Here is a 15,809-nt window from a genome sequence, read left to right on the forward strand (position 1 = left end):
TTACCTTAGTTTATCATAGCCTGGCTTAGCCACGCTTAGCTTAGCTTAGCCCGCTCGCCGGCGTGTGGGCCGAGATGGGCCGCAGCCGCCCGCGTGGGGGCCCCCCGGGGGAGAACGGTCCCCCGTTTGACATGGCGCCCCCCGGCCCGGGTTGGGGTCCCCCGCCGCCGAGAGGCTGGGGCCCGCCGCCGGGAGGCTGGGGCCCGCCGCCCCCGGACGATTGGGGTCCGCCCCCTCCGGACGGGTGGGGGCCTCGGGGTCCCCCTCCGCCCTGCTGGGGGCCCCCGCCGCCGGGCTGGCCCTGTCCAGAAGACTGGATCCCCCCAGAAGACTGGGCCCCCCCTCCCGGAGGCTGGAGGCCCCCGCGCCCCGACGACTGGAGGCGCCCGCGCTACTGGGACCCCGAAGCCCCCCCTCACCCGGGCTGGGGGCCCTCGGCTTGGGGTCCGGAGATGCCTCCGGACCCCTGGGGGCCCGAGCCTCCGCCCCCTGTCCCCCCGCCGGCTCCCCCCCCGCCCCCCGCCCTGGTGATCCCGCCCCCGGACGCCGCTGCCTATGGCCCCCCCGTCCCCCCGCCGGCAGCCGCGCCCCCTCTGTTCTTCCCGGGGTTCCCCCCCCCAGCCTGGCCCGGAGAGGTGGGTCCGCGACCGCTTCCTGTCTCACCGCGTTCACTTCCTGCCGGACGGTCGGCCCGTCACATTCTTAACCGATCACGTGACCTCTGCCCCCCCCCAGCCCCTCCCAGAGGAGGTGATGCCCAACCCCCCCCCGGACCAGCCAGAGTGGGTGAGTCCTGCCTCCGGGGCACCCCATAATACCCCATAATACTCTGCCACGTGGTGATTGACAAGCGTGACCTCTGACCCCGTGCCCTTCTGGTCCCCAGATCAAAGCCTTGATTTCGGCCCCGCCCCCTGAGGGCCCCGCCCCCCCGGAGACCAAGGCCCCGCCCCCCGAGGACCCCCCCGCCCCCGCGCCTCCGGACGCCCCCAAAGCCGAGCCCAGGACCTCCAAGCCCATCGGCCTGCTGGGGAAACGTACCTTCGACAAGTAAGTGGGCCTCCTCTGAGAGCGGCCGTGGAGATGTTTGGATCCTGGCTGACCTGCAGATCTGTCTGCGCAGACCTCCTCCGGGACGCTCCACCGGGATCATCTCCTTTGTCGGGGTGCGTTCCGAAGTTCACGCTGGTCTGGTTTGTGTGTGTGTGTGAGAGCGACAATTTGGTGCTCATAGAACATGACGACGTGCTCCTCAGCCCAACTTTGGCCACATCGAGAGAGAAGATCTGGAGAAGTTCACCTTCAGCTTCTCCGTGTTCTTTGGGAACCCGAAGGCCATGAAGCCCGGGGTCAGAGTTCACTTCACTGCTTGCAAGGAAAAGGTGAGGACACACACACACACACACACACACACACACACACACACACACACACACACACACTGCCCCTTCCAACGCTGTGCTTGTGAACAGAACAGTCAGATAGCCACAGACGTGAAGGTGGCACCAGGAGGTACGGAGAACGTGGACCCGGAGATCTACGAGGCGGTGGTCAGCCAGCCCATCGTGGAGCCCCAGGTGAGATCGGACCGCTTCCTGTTTACGCCGTCCTGCAGCACATCCACACTTCCTGTGTGTGTGTGTGTGTGTGTGTGTGTGTGTGTGTGTGTGTGTGTGTGTGTGTGTGTGTGCGCGCTCAGCCTGGAGAGCGTCAGTACCCCGGGCAGGTGCACGTGCACATCGAGCCTCTGAGGACCAGCCTGGCGTTTGAGAGGAAGGACAGCGCGGTGACCCTCCTCAAGGACGACCACGTCCTCGTCAACCTGCTGACCGACATCGTCAGCGAGAAGCGGCGGGCGACCAACATCCGGCCGCAGATCCCGGCCACCTTCTGCCACACCAAGGAGACCCGTCACACGGTGGGAACCTCGAGGGCGACCTCCGGGAACATCTGGGGGTCGAGAGGAGCGGCGGGCTAACGATGACCCGCTACCTTCTGCGTCTGCAGGGCGTCGTGGTCAGCTTGAAGGACAACGAAGGCGTCATCAGGTCGGAGACGCAGGGCGAGCTTCCCTTCGACGTCAAGGAGAACTTCAGCGACGTGGACTTCGCCGCCGAGGACGTCAACGAGGAAGTGGAGTTCACCGTCATCTCTGTGAGACTTGTCTCGTTCATGCCATGTTGGTGAGGTGGAAGCTGCGGCTTCCGGAGGACGGAGGAGGGCGGACAACCTTCTGACGTCGGTTTACGTCTTTGAACGTTGAGCCCAAAAACCTGGATCCCCGGCGTGTGGAGGTCATCCCGCACGCCCAGAAGATCCGAGCGGATGGGCGGCGACTCTCACCTCACCAACATTAAGGGGACGTTCCTTCCTGTGCTCGTCCTCCCTGACCTCCTCCTGTGGTTTGGTGCTCAGCTGCGAGCGGGGAAGCGCGCCGTCCGGATCCGGCGGGCGAAGGAGCCGCTCCTCCTGAGCCTCTGCGGCGCCGGCCGGGACCCGGAGGATGACGCCTTCCTCGGCGGGGACGCGGCGGCCAGGAGGTCGAGGGGGAAGGCCAAGCCGGAGCCGGGACCCAACGTGAAGCTGGACACCGAGCTGTACGAGGGGATCGTCAGCCAGCCCATCATCGAGCCCACGGTGAGCGCCGCCTTCTCCTGGCAAACCTTCTGCCTTCTGAGCGCGTGGGACGGGACGGGGACGGACGCCGCGCTTTCGACGGCGTCTCCTTCGGGACGGGGTTCCTGCGGAGGTGCGAGATGTTAGGTATGGACCCGTGATCCGTCTGGCGCCGCTCGACCTCCTCAGGCCAACTCGCAGGGCTACCCGGGTCAGATCCACGCCAACATCGGCCCCATCAGGACCAACGTGACCTTCGACCACCGGGACTGCGGCGTGACGCTGCTGAAGAACGACCACGTGCTCATCAACCTGCTGGTGGACCTGGTGACCCGCAAGAGACGCGCCGCCAACATCAAGCCCAAGATCCCCTTCACCTTCAGCTACACCAAGGAGAAGAGGGAGACGGTGAGCGCGGCGCCTCGGACCCGGGCCTTCTGGAAGGCCGCGCTCACGCGGACCTCCTGTGCCCGCAGGGCGTCATCAGCAGCCTGGGCTCCGACGAGGGCGCCGTCTCGTCCCGGGAGCACGGAGAACTTCCCTTCGACGTCTGCGAGAACTTCAGCGACACCGAGTTCAACCCCGGAGATCTGCACAAGGAGGTGGAGTTCACCGTGGCCCAGGTGAGCGACCAATGGGCCGCCTCCCTTCCGCCCACCGCCGCCCAGGTGCGTGACCAGCCGTGTGTGTGTGTGTGTGTGTGTGTGCGTGCACACGTGCAGGTGAGGGCAAAGAAGAGGGCCATCAGGCTGAGGAGGAAGAACCCGCTGGAGGACAAAGTCCTGCAGGAGCAGAAGAGGAGGGAGGAGGAGGAGCAGAAGGAGGCCGACAGGAAGAAGAAGGAGGAGGCGGCGGCGGCGCTGGCGGCGGCCAGAGACAAGGTGACATCACTCAGCAGCCATCACTGCTGACCTGTGTGTGTGTATGTGTGTGTGTGTGTGTGTGTGTGTTTACATATTTGGATGGTCTATGTGTGTACATTTGTGTGTTTGTATGGTGTGTGTGTAAGTGTGTATATGTTGGTATGGTGTGTAAGTGGATGTGTGTAAATGTTTGTATGCTGTGTATGTGTGTGTGTGTGTGTGTGTGTGTGTGTACGTGTGTATATGTTTGTATAGTGTGTGTGTTTATATGTTGGTATGGAGTGTGTGTGTGTACATACCTGTGTATATGTTTGTATGCTATGTGATGTGTGTGTAAGTGTGTATATGTTTGTATAGTGAGTTTGTGTGTGTTCATATGGTGTGTGTGTGTGTATGTGTTGGTATGGTGTCTGTGTGTGTTTGTATGGTGTGTGTGTGTGTGTACATCTGTGTATGTTTGTATGCCGTGTGTGTGTGTGTGTGTGTGTGTTTATGTTTGTATGGTATGTGTGTATATATCTGTATGCTGTGTGTGTTGTGCGTCTACATTCGTATAGTGTGTGTGTGTAAATGTGTATATGTTTGTATCCTGTGTGTGTGTGAGTAAGTGTGTGTATATATGTGTACGGTGTGTGTATGTTAGTATGGTGTGTCTGTACATCTGTGTGTGTGTGTGTGTGTGTAAGTGTGTATATGTTTGTATCCTGTGTGTGTGTGAGTAAGTGTGTATATATATGTGTACGTTGTGTGTATGTTAGTATGGTGTGTGTGTGTGTGTGTGTGTAAGTGTTTGATTGACAGGCAGGACAGTCACACTGTCTCCGCCCCCTCCTTGTCTCCAGTGGACGCCGCTGGGCTTCGTCTTCCAGGACCCGTCCTCTTCTGATGAGGTCAGTAAGGAGCGCTTTGAGGGCACCGTCCTGCAGGCCATCTCCAGGAACCCCAGGAACCCCAGGAGCCCCAGGAAGGAGGTGAAGAAGGACCCCGAGTCCGCGGGCGCCCAGGAGGGGGTGAGTCCCAAAGATGGCCGCCGCGCTCCGTCCAGCATCTCCAGAGGACCTGCTGCGCGTGCTCATGTCTTGGTCAGAAGATAGACGTGTCCTCACCGAGCACAGACAGACACCAGGCCTGAGAGAGACCTCTCATCTCACATCTCCACGTGTCTCCACATATCTCCATGTTGTCTCCACATGTCTCCATGTTCTCTCCACGTGTCTCCATGTTCTCTCCACGTGTCTCCATGTTGTCTCCACATGTCTCCATGTTCTCTCCACGTGTCTCCATGTTCTCCACTTACTGGTGTCAGAAGGACTCAGCTGTGCTATTTTTCCTGTAGATAGAGGTCAAGGAGGAGAAGCTGGAGGAGCAGCAGGTCCAGGGCCAGATGGAAGGAGAGGAGGAGACCAAGGAGGTGACGGTTGAGAAAGGGGGCGGAGCTAAGGCGGCGGCGGCGGGGCGCCTGGTGATGACCCTGGACGGCCTGCAGAAGCAGCTCCCCTTCGGTCCGGGAGACCTGCTGACCTCGGCCACCATGCTCGACGGAGACAAGGTGACCGGACCTTCTCCGCAGCTTCTACCCGACATGGCGATGCGGTACCGGTACGGCGATAGTTCTCCGGGGATGACGAGGAACTTTTGATCCCCCGAAGGTCCGCTTCAACATCTCCACCCATCGAGAGACCAGAGCAGAACGGGCCGCCAACGTGGAGCTTCTCCCCGCTTCTTTCGAGGAGTCGATGGAGCAACGCCGACACGTAAGCTGGAGGCCGGTGTGGATCTTCTAGAGCGGCGGTCCCCGACCCCGGGTACCGGTCCGCTGCCCGGAGAGAAATAATCAAGATATAATATCTGAGTCCGAACAATCTGTATTCTGAAAAATGACCAGAATCACTCGAGCTCCACAAATGTAACCCAGGATCCAGCAGGATGAGTAACGACGTCAGGCGGAAAGTGTCTTTTGGAAGGAGAAAAGATCTAGTGAAGGAACGGAAGAAGAACCGCGACTTTACACTCATGTAAAACCGGTCCGCGGTGATAAAAACATTGGGGACCCCTGTTCTAGAACCTTCTAGAACATCTTCTGTATGTTACAGTCTCTGGAGAACTGTGTGTGTGTGTGTGTGTGTGTGTGTGTGTGTGTGTGTGTGTCCAGGGCATCGTCATCGAGTTCCTGGAGGACTCTGGACTCATCAAGTGCTCCCAGAACCCTCAGCTGTTCTTCCACATGTCAGAGGTCATTGAGAAGAAGAAGCTGGAGCTCAATGAGAAGGTGGAGTTCAGTGTTGTCCCGGTGAGTGTCCTCCTCTGGAGGTTCTCTCACAGGCCGAGGAACCCGAACCTTTATCGATCTTTGATTAGCGTCATCAACCCATGGCGACACACACTGTCACAGGACACACGCACGCACACGCACACGCACACACACACACACACACACTGCACAGGCCGTGTGTGTCTGACTGCGATTGTGAGAAGGTGTGTTCTTCTGGCGGCTCCTTGAAGCTGGGGTCGGTGGATGGCGGGATGCAGGCCATCAGGATCAAGCGGTTCACGGAGAACGTCTTCCTGCCCGTCCGAAAACTGGGCGGCGTCGGAGCGACCAAGGGCAAGGTGAGCTTAGATGTTTCCGCCGCAGGAGATCCGGACTTCCCAGCCACAGGTGTGTGTGTGCCGGTGTGTGTGTGTTCTCTTATCTCATGACTAGGATCAGTCAGTGATGTTGACTTGGACCAGACCAGACTGGTCCAAGTCAAGTCAGACCTTTAGGAAACTTCAGAACAGAAGTTCCTCAGCGACTTGTATCTCCTGATGATTTGACCGGCGGCTCTTTGCTGCTCTAATGCTGTCAGATGTTCTCCTCCTCTGGACAGATGACCATCAAGCTGACGAAGACCTCCAAAGACACAGAGTGAGTGATTGATTTTTCTTCTCTCCGCCGGAGCTGGAGAAGGTTTCTGTAGAGCAGCTGTTTGTCTCCCTCCGCCTCCCAGGAAGGAGATACCGGGCGCAGACAAGCTGAAAGCCGTGGTGAAGAACCTCCGAGCCCGAGGCAGCGGGTCGGCGGCGGGCGGAGGAGGCCGGAGCCGGAGCCCCGGCCGAGGTCGGGACGGGCGTCGGAGCAGGAGCCCGTCCAGAGATAAGTTCGGCCGCGCCGTCAAGAGGAGGCGGGCTTCCAGCGCCGGCCGCCAGCGCAAAGCCGGCCGCCACAAGCGGAGCAGGAGCCGCGAACGTTCACGCAGAAGAACCAGGAGCCGCAGCAGGACCTCCGACAAGAGCCCGAGCCGCGGCGCCAGCAAAGACCGGGCCGGCAGGAAGAAGAGCAAGCTCAGCGGGGAGCGCCAGGAAACCCACAAGAGACGGCGGGAGCCCAGCCCGGCGCCGAGGAGGGCCGGCGTCGTGGACGACGAGCTGGCCAGGAAGAAGCGGGAGCTGGAGGAGCTCAACGAGATGATCGCCTACAAGAAGTCCCTGGTGGACCCCAGGGGACCGGATCCCGGGCGGCGGACCTGCATCGACTACAACCACGGCAGGATCGCCGTCCCCCTCACCGAGTACAAACCGGTGCGCTCCATCCTGAAGAAGCGCGTGGAGGCCCCGGAGTACGGCCAGCACCCCCTGCAGCCCTTCCAGGACCCCTACTACGACCGGCCCTACGGCCTCTACGGGGAACCCTACGGAGAACGCTACGGCGACTCCTTCTCCGGACGCCCGTTTCCCGAGCCGTACGGCGAAGGCGGGCTCTACGCGGACCCCTCGCCGGACGGCCCGTCCTCCGGCGCCCCGAGGTTCACGGATCGCTACGACGTGTACGACCAGACGTTTGAGGAGCGCTTCCTGCGACGGGTGTCCGTGGATCCACAGCGTCGTCCCGTCAAATCTTCTGAGCCCCGCGGGCCCTCCACGCCGTCTCCCTCTGCCGTCTCCTCGTCTTCCCGTCCCGCTTTCAGACCCCCTTCGCCCACCGAGCCGCTGCCCGGCAGCCGTGCCGTCAGACCGGAGCCGGCGACCTCGCGCCGGCGCCCTCTGGCCGAGAAGCCGCCCCTGGACCGCTTCCTGGACATGCTCAACAAGAAGGCGGACGCCGAGAGGAACTGCGAGCCGAGCTACGTCACCGACGACCTCCTGCCCCACGAGCGAGCCCTTCAGGACGGAAAGGGCTTCTCTCGGCTGGTCGGTCTCACCCAGGACCCCCCCGGCGGCGCCGTGACCTCAGAGGAGCGCCAGAAACGTCCCGGCCCTCGGCAGACGTCCGCGGAGACGCCGGCAAAGGAAGCCACGGCCAAAACGGAGCCCTACGACAAGATCAAGAGCTTGCTCCGCACCATCGGCCTGAGGCTGAGCACAGGAGACGTGTCCGAGCTGGCCGGCCGAGCGCAGGAGAAGCTCTGCGCTCAGAAGTCCTCGTCCACCGAAAGGGACGCCTTCGTGGATCGGCGTGGCGGTCGGAGCGGTTCCGCGGAGGCGACCCGGTCCCCGTCCCCCGCCAGGGCCTCCAGTCTGGAGCCCGTCGGCGGACACAAAGCCGTCCTCGAATACGACCCCTTCCTGGACAAACACGAGCTGGAAACCCTAAAAAAGGCACAAGAGCTGCAGAGTCTCAGCATGTCCCTGAGCGGGACGTCGTCCCCCAGCCACTGTCCCAAGCCTCCTCCCGGGCCGCCGCCCGTGAACTACAAACATCCTTCCCCTCCGCTCGACTGGCCCCTGAGGGCCGCCAGCCCAGTGGCTCCGTCGCGGCTCGGCGTCGGCCCCGGAGCGGGGGGTCAAACATCCCAGAGGTTCGGAAGTCCTCCGGGACCCCCTCCCGGGCCCCCGCCTCGCCGTCCTGGGCCGGCTCCTCCCGGACCCCCACCCGGTCCTCCTCCTCCTCGAAGATCCTCGGGACAACCTCCTTTCCTTCCGCCCGCGAACGAAGCCGGCTTCGGGTTTGCCGGCCAGCTCTCCGTGGCTCCGCCTGCCGACTCCTCCGGTCCTCCGTCGCCTTCGACCCCGCCGGTAACATCGGCCGGTCCTTTCGGCGACGACCGGTCCGCCATCTCCACCACCGTGGCCAGGTGCCTGAAGGTCATCGAGACCGTGAAATGTCTGGCGGCTCAGCCGGGAGCCAAACCGGTCAAGCTGGTTCAGTTCAGTTTGCCCACGGAGACGTCGTCTGCCTCCGGCGTGGGGACGGCGCCGGAGACCGACCAAGACACCAGAACCAAGCAGAAGGAAAAGGTACGGTCGCTGGAACAACGGGGCGCCGGTAGCACCGGGGGTTCCTCATCCAGAAAGGCGGTCGAGAAGAACGGCTTCTCGCTGTGAAACCCTTTGGTTCTTGAGTTTAACACTAAAACTTAGAGCTTCCACCTCAAAGCGAACACGGAGACGGCGAGAAGCTGTTTGCGGAATGAACCGCGCTAACCGAAGCGTCAGATGAAGGTCCATCTGACGCCCGACGAGAAATATCGCGGGGCAACTCACCGGGAGAAACATGGAACCCCGACGTGGACCATCTTTATACCCGGGGACGCTGTGACCGGATGTTTGTTTGTGTTGTAGCCGGAGTCGTTCAACCAGAGGCTCTGGGAGAAGAGAGAGCAGCACTTCAAGGACATGCAAGCTGGAAAAAAGGTGGACAGCACAGGGATCTCCTCAGGTATCTAACCATCCAGCCATTTCACCAAACTATGACATTGTGATCTGTAGCGAGAGCAGGGATCAGGTTGAGGAACATCTAGAGGTGGAGGTATGCTCTGGAAAGGAGAGGAACGAAGGTTAGTCGCAGCAAGACAGAATATATGTGTGTGAACGAGGGGAACTCGGGTGGAACGGTGAGGCTACAGGGAGTGGAGATCAAGAAGCTGGAGGATTTCAGGTACTTAGGGTCAACAGTCCAGAGCGTAGGAGAGTGTGGAGAAGAGGTGAAGAGACGGTCCAAGCAGGTTGGAATGGGTGGAGAAAAGTGTCAGATAGAAGAACATCAGACAGAATGAAGGGAAAGCTGGAGGAGACCAGCGATGATGTTTGGACTAGAAACTGTTCCAATGACCAAAAGACAGCAGGCAGAACTAGAGGTTGCAGAGATGAAGATGTTGAGGTTCTCTTTGGGAGTGACCAGGATGGAGAGGATCAGGAATGAGTCTATCAGAGGAACGGCACATGTTCGATGTTTTGGAGAGAAGGTCAGAGAAGCCAGACTGAGATGGTTGGGTCATGGGCAGAGGAGGGATAGAGAATATATTGGTAGACGGATGCTGGAATTGGAGCTGCCAGGCAGGAGGTCTGGAGGAAGACCAGAGAGAAGATTTATGGACGTAGAGAGAGAAGATATGAAGGTAGTCTGTGTGAGAGAGGAGGATCCAGAGAATAGGGTTAGATGGAGAAGGTGGATTCACTGTGGAGACCCTGAAGGGAAAAGCCCAAAGGAGAAGAAGAAGGGAGGTTAGCGGTCAGCCATGTTATGTCCCTGGCGAGCTAACAGTCCATCTTTAAGGAGCACATCATCTGCTTCCTTCGGGGCCAAAGTTGGAACAAAGAAACGTTAGATGAAAAAAATAAAAAAGTTAGTTGTCTTTAAGCAGGTAGACACACTTTCTTTTCTCAGCCACACTTTGGTCAGAACTTGTGAGAAGGAAAGGTTTTTTTTGAGGTAGGTCGCCGTTCGGCCTGGTTGCGATGCCCGAGAAGCAGCCTCAGGCCTTGTGGTTCGGCAGCGCGTCCTTGTGGTCGACGATTCACGATGTGACACAGATGGTCTGGTTTCGGAGCTCCTTTTCCCTCGAACCATCTGAGCTTTGTATGTTGCAGCTGACATCGATTGACACAGAGCTGCTCATCTGCCTTTTGGTCCAGCGTTCGGTCCAGCTGTTGGTCCAGCTGTCGGTCCAGCTGTCGGTCCAGCGGTCGGTCCAGCGGTCGGTCCAGCGGTCGGTCTAGCTGTCGGTCCGCCCTGCCACCCGTTAGCAAGAGATTTGTCCCGGCGTTCTCCGCTACCCTTTGCCGTCCACCATCAAGTTTGAACCACAGTGCTGGCACTGGTCAGGGGCTTCGGTATGAAGGCTAACTGGTACTGGGACCAGGTACCCGGCTCCTGGGGGCTCATTGTAAGGACTCACTTTGACCTTTAAATGTAGATGCATTCAGGCTTATCGGAGCTCCGGGGAGGGCGGAGCCCAAAAGCCGTCCGTGTTATGGTGCTCGTCTTCCCCTGAACGCGGGGCTTCTGGACGGGATCGCAACTCGCAGGGACTCCAAGCCGTTTCTGCCACCGAGCGCAGCCAATCGACGGACTTGTCCAATTCCCAGACCTTCAGAAAGACCTCACAGCCCGTTAGTTCTGTAATCTTCTGTTCTTAAACACCTCCAACCCCCAGGAAAGGCTCTTCAAGTGACTGCCGCGTGGGTCGGATCTTTTCCAGTCCACTAAACCCTTCCTGTCTCACATTGTTCTCTCCTTCTTTTTAACCGCTGGCGTTCTCCAAACCCGAGCTCAGCGGGTAAAGAAAAGGACCGGCGCTAGTTTTCACCGTCTTAACGGCGATCCGGTTTGGTGGTTCCATTCTGACCACAGAAGAAGGGTCGGTAGTCGATCTGCTCTCGGGCAAGATGACCGTCTAACCGCTGACCGCTGTGTGCGTCCCCATCGGTTCGCTTAAATCGGACCAAATGGCGAATGACGTTTAAAGCCCGGACAGGAACAAACACCCCGCAGGAAGAAGAAGAAGAAACGGCTGCTGTTTCTAGATCTCAGAGTTAGCAGTGAGTATCTTGTGCTACTTCATATTGAAACTAGTACAGAGTAGCAGTCGTCATAGCCTGTCCTTGTAGGATCCATTAGGCCCGGAAGCAGTCGAGAGCAAACGGAACGATCAGATCAAGCATGAATGACCTCCGACCTGCAGAACCCCGGCAGCGGCCCGATCAGGCGTGGCCTTTCCAACAAGCCATTTGAATGCGGCGTCAGTTAGCTTGAAGTATTTCTCAGACCTCACAGGCTGGTCCACAAGGTCTGTTTGCTGCTTTTATTTGTTTACCTTTACTTGGGGTCGTTTTCGTCTCAATGCGTTCACATTTTCATGTTTTTTATTCACATATTTTTGTGTAATAATCCGTAACAGTGGCACCCGCAAATGCAGAGGCCTGGGTTTTTACTGTTTTCAGAGATTGGACCGAGAAATCTCCTTCCGTCACCGTAGAACTGAAACCTTTGTCTTCCAGAAACACCCTGCAGGAAGACCGTACTCGAACCCTTGCATCCCGTTAGACCAGCTAGCTGCTCTCTGAGGAGTTAGTTTACGATATTTATGTTAACGCGTGCATTTCTTCGGCTGTTTTTCGCGGGCGGCAGGATTTTTGTTGCACATCCAAAGTGCCGAAGGGGGTAAGTCTAAGTCAGGTCCTAGCAAACCTGTTGAGGGTAAGTAAAGTTGGCTCACTTTTGTGTGTGTGAATAGCCGAGTTCTTCAGCCGTGTTTTGCTAAACTAGCCTCACAAAGCCTAGCTCAGTCTCAAAAGGCTTTTTAGATAACGCACCGATTTGTCCCCCGAGTTTGGGTCACGCTTCTGTCGGCCATCAATACGGGATTACAGATAGCGAGGCGACAGCAGTACTCTGTAAACGAAGCTTGTGTGTGTGTGTGTGTGTGTGTGAAGGAAAACACGCTGGACTGAGGACGACGACGAGGAGGAAGAGCATAATTTCCGTACACCAGTTTGCCCGCCCGTGGTACTCAACTCAGAGTAGCTGCATGCTAAGCTATCAACGTCATCTGGAAATCAATTTTAATAACATTGTAGTAACATGATAACGCTTGATTTCCATGCGCTGAGTCGAAGCTAGAGACGTTAGCTAGACAGAAACAAACAGGGCCGCGCAGCGTTTTCGCTCTTCCGGTGCGTTGTCCATGTCCGCTAACATTTAGATCTCTAGCTAGCGAGTGAACCTGGTCGGACGGGACTTCTGCTCCAAGAAAAGTGATCTGTGTTCAAAGGGCATCCAGCTAGCTTCTCTTAGCTAGCTGCAGACTCTTGGTCGTATCACGCAGTGTCAAGTTCCACTTAGCGTTTCAGTGGAGATCATGTCAAGCATTGGATTCACACAAGGTCCGCTTATGCGTTGACTGACTGAGCGCTGAGTCCTGGTGGCAGAGGTAAGGAAAGAAGACCTTCCTACATGATTCAATTATTTCTGCGTTTTTTGAACCGAAACATGTAGGCTTAGACCGTCGTCTAACTTTATTCAAGAGCTAGTTCAAATAGGAGAGGAAAGAATAGGGACAGTCTGAAGCTATCTTAAGAGAAGAAGAGAAAAGCTTTTTCGTCACTACCAAGTGCAATGAAGTTAAGGAAAGCTGCAGAAAGCCATGAGAAGTTATTTGGGACCACATCCTGTCAGATGTGTTGGCGCTGTGAGTGTCCGTAGCCCGAAGTCTTAAAATGTTACTGATAATTTTACCTGTGGTTCTGGCACATCTAGATAATCCAGCTAATCGTCCTAATCTGAAGTACAGCCGTGGAGGTTCCGATGCGTCGATCGTTACTTCGCCGAATGCTTTTGAACAAGAACATGTCTTCTTCCAGTGAGCTCCGAGCTCGTGGCAGCTAGCCGTTCGCTCTCTGTGCGGTTCCAAAGGGTTCTCTGGAGACAGAAACACCCACCACACCTTCACCAGCAGCCAAATACCCCAAGGATGCTAATATGGCTGACACTCGCCCGCCGACGTTGTACTCAACACCAGTTCAGAGCGTTAGCATGAACTTTCCAGTGTCCTTTGTGTCATGAAGATCACCTTAGCTCTTTGGAACTTACATAGGAACCTCCTCTTGTTTGTGGAAAACCGGTCGCCGTGACATCCTGGTCCCTTCAGACTAGACCCGCGAAGGGGGGTTCATCCGAGCAGGGGTTGACATCTGACTTTGGCATCATGGGGAAAGATGGCCTCCTAGCTGTTCTTCTGTTGTTCTGATCTTCTGATTGAAGTTCAGACAATCAGAGAGTACATCATGGAGAAAGGCCACTTTACCCCGACTGTGTGGGGAAGTTCTGGAAGGCCTTGTATCCCCCCTCCACTTCCACCTCTGTCTGGGAGAAGACGGGAACACGGTCTTCTCCATCACTTTGGTCTTTAATTGTGGGTGTTTGAAAGGACACCATGTTGACCTGAAAGGTAGGTGGTTGTTTTGATCCCATCACTTGACCAGGGTTTAAACCAGCAGAAGGGACAACTAGTGTATGCAGTACTTCTAATGTTCCCCGTCACCTTTCATGTCTTCATGAAGTCCGCAGTGGGCTGTTAACTAGTTACCTGCCTCGTTCAAAGGAGGACTTACCTAGACTAGGACCCCCTGTGCAGTGTAAGGACTAAAGGAGGACCATTAACAGGGGTACCTCCTGGTCGAGGAACAGGTTTACCCCAGGCTTGAACCTGACTGGTTTCACAGAGACGGAGGTTCTAAAACCTCCACTGGACAGAACGGCTTTTCAACTCTGGATCCATGTGGATCTCCGTCGGTTTTCCACAAGTCCGTATTTGTCATTTATCTGCTTCGTGGTTCCAGGAACATAAGCATCGGGGTGGACGTGAACGTCCACGTTTCCTGACCCCCTGTCCGCTTTCTCGATTCTTAGCTCCTAAAACAGACAGAAACTGCTCTGACCTCCGGTCTGACTTACTTGGACCTGGAGTAGCAGAAATGTATCCACCGGGCCTCGAGGTTCGACACCACAAGACACCTTGACCGGCCCCGGGAGCGTTTCTGTCGAAGAATCTGAAACCAGCCCAGGGTCCAGTTTATGGTTCCAGCATCAGAGGAACACGTTCAACAACCTTGGTATCCCGTCGTGCGGAAGGCGTGACTTGTCCTCCAATAACTCCCCTTCGTATTTCCAGGCAAACTGTTGGGCAGCGAACCCAAGACCGTCTGGATCTGCGGTCACTCGCTGGTTTACTGGGCCGAGTCGCGAGCCAAGTCTCCAGAGGTAGGTATGCAGCTGGGCATGGACCCCGGCAAAGTGGCCATCTGGTGGAAGGGCATCCAGGGCATGACGTGGCCACAGCTTCTGCCCCAGCTCCATCAGCTGAAGGTCACCTGGCCGAACCCAGATGTCCTCATCGTCCACCTTGGCGGCAACGACCTGAGCACCGACAGCCCCACTGACCTACTGGCCTCCGTCAAGAAAGACCTGACCTCCATGAGGAGCATCTTTCCCCAGTGCGCCCTGGTCTGGTCCAACATCCTGCCCCGCCGAGCGTGGCGCCACTCGTCCGACAGCCACGAGGTGGATCTGGTTCGGACCACCGTGAACCGCAGGGTCCACAATATCATTTCCCACTTGGGCGGGACGTCGCTGTCCCATGAAAACATCCGATGTGGCGCCAATACGGGCCTGTACCGGCCCGACGGGGTCCACCTGTCCCCCAAAGGACTCGACCTGTTCAACCTCAACCTGCAAGAATTCCTGGAGAAGTGGGAAATGGAGGTGAACAAGACCTCCGAGTGACCAAGAGGGGTCCCGATACCGCCAGGCTTGACGCTCACGAGATCTAGACCTTTGGCCGGCGACACAAAGGTGGTGGGGAAATAAACGTTCTCCGCCAATTCCAGAATCTTCCAATATGCCGTCAAATCCAAGGTTTCCGAGCTTCTCCTCATCCCAGCGCTGTCATGCTGTCTCCATTAAACGGACTTTTCATGAAGCGTGCGGAGCTCCTTGTGTTGGTTTCCAAAAGAAGGAACTTGCCTTCTTTCAGGACATGTGGGACACGGCTGGGCCCGAGGTAGGCTGCTCTTCAGAGGAGGACCCGACTCCACAAGCCGTCAAGTGGAGGCGATTGATGTCTGACGTCACCCTCGGTCTCACCTCAGGCCCCCAGTCGCCAGAGCTTCACCGACCGGCGAGCCAGGTGAGTTGTCTCCGCAGGCTCCATCCAGAACCACACGTGACCAAGCCATGGAGACTCCATCCTCCTCTGGGACAGAAGACACTTTGTTGTCTGATGACGGAGGGGCGTAAGGCAGGTTTTGGAGAGGAAGGCCGATGTGCAACCGGATCCGCCGATCGTTTCACAGGATATTGAAAAGTCACATTTGTTCTCAGCAAAGGTGTGCCTGTCGTCCTTAAGTTGGACCGTCTGCCCTCCTCAAGGTGTGACGGTCCTCCGTGGAGCCCGTCTTCTCTGTGGTATGTAGGTTTCATCCTCCGGTGTCTCAGACCCCGTGCTGTGAGGCCGCTGTACTTTGATTGTGCTTAATGTAAGGTGTGAGCAGGTCTTTTTGTGCGCTGAGCTCGTCTTGAATAAAGAGATGGAAACCGTATCTGGCACGTTTTGTCTGTGAAGCCAAAGCCTC

At 57.4% G+C, this 15,809-nt stretch overlaps 1 protein-coding gene across 1 annotated transcript; it reads left to right on the plus strand.

The window, feature by feature from the left end:
• Positions 1–74: 74 nt before the first annotated feature.
• LOC147236955 (uncharacterized) lies at positions 75–15,773 on the plus strand. The gene is made up of 21 exons (XM_086163164.1): positions 75–635; positions 736–786; positions 887–1,050; positions 1,124–1,166; positions 1,257–1,382; positions 1,473–1,577; positions 1,700–1,918; positions 2,008–2,154; positions 2,416–2,637; positions 2,806–3,024; positions 3,093–3,239; positions 3,339–3,497; positions 4,322–4,489; positions 4,816–5,028; positions 5,129–5,233; positions 5,632–5,769; positions 5,982–6,089; positions 6,329–6,387; positions 6,470–8,696; positions 9,021–9,117; positions 14,351–15,773. The coding sequence occupies exons 1-21, from the start codon at positions 75–77 to the stop codon at positions 14,959–14,961; spliced, it is 5,889 nt and encodes a 1,962-aa protein (XP_086019290.1). The 3' UTR covers positions 14,962–15,773.
• The last annotated feature ends 36 nt before the right edge of the window (positions 15,774–15,809 follow it).

The sequence above is a fragment of the Fistularia commersonii genome, chromosome 2 (assembly GCF_037954325.1).
Source record: "Fistularia commersonii isolate RoL2024-O1a breed Wild chromosome 2, RoL_Fcom_v1.0, whole genome shotgun sequence".
Lineage (NCBI taxonomy): Eukaryota > Metazoa > Chordata > Actinopteri > Syngnathiformes > Fistulariidae > Fistularia > Fistularia commersonii.

Excerpts from the sequence above, each read along its gene's own strand:
- LOC147236955 (XM_086163164.1), top strand. The coding sequence starts at position 75 with ATGGGCCGCAGCCGCCCGCGTGGGGGCCCCCCGGGGGAGAACGGTCCC. Across the intron at positions 787-886 it reads CCCCGGACCAGCCAGAGTGG|ATCAAAGCCTTGATTTCGGC; the intron begins GTGAGTCCTGCC and ends TCTGGTCCCCAG. Across the intron at positions 3,025-3,092 it reads CCAAGGAGAAGAGGGAGACG|GGCGTCATCAGCAGCCTGGG; the intron begins GTGAGCGCGGCG and ends CTGTGCCCGCAG.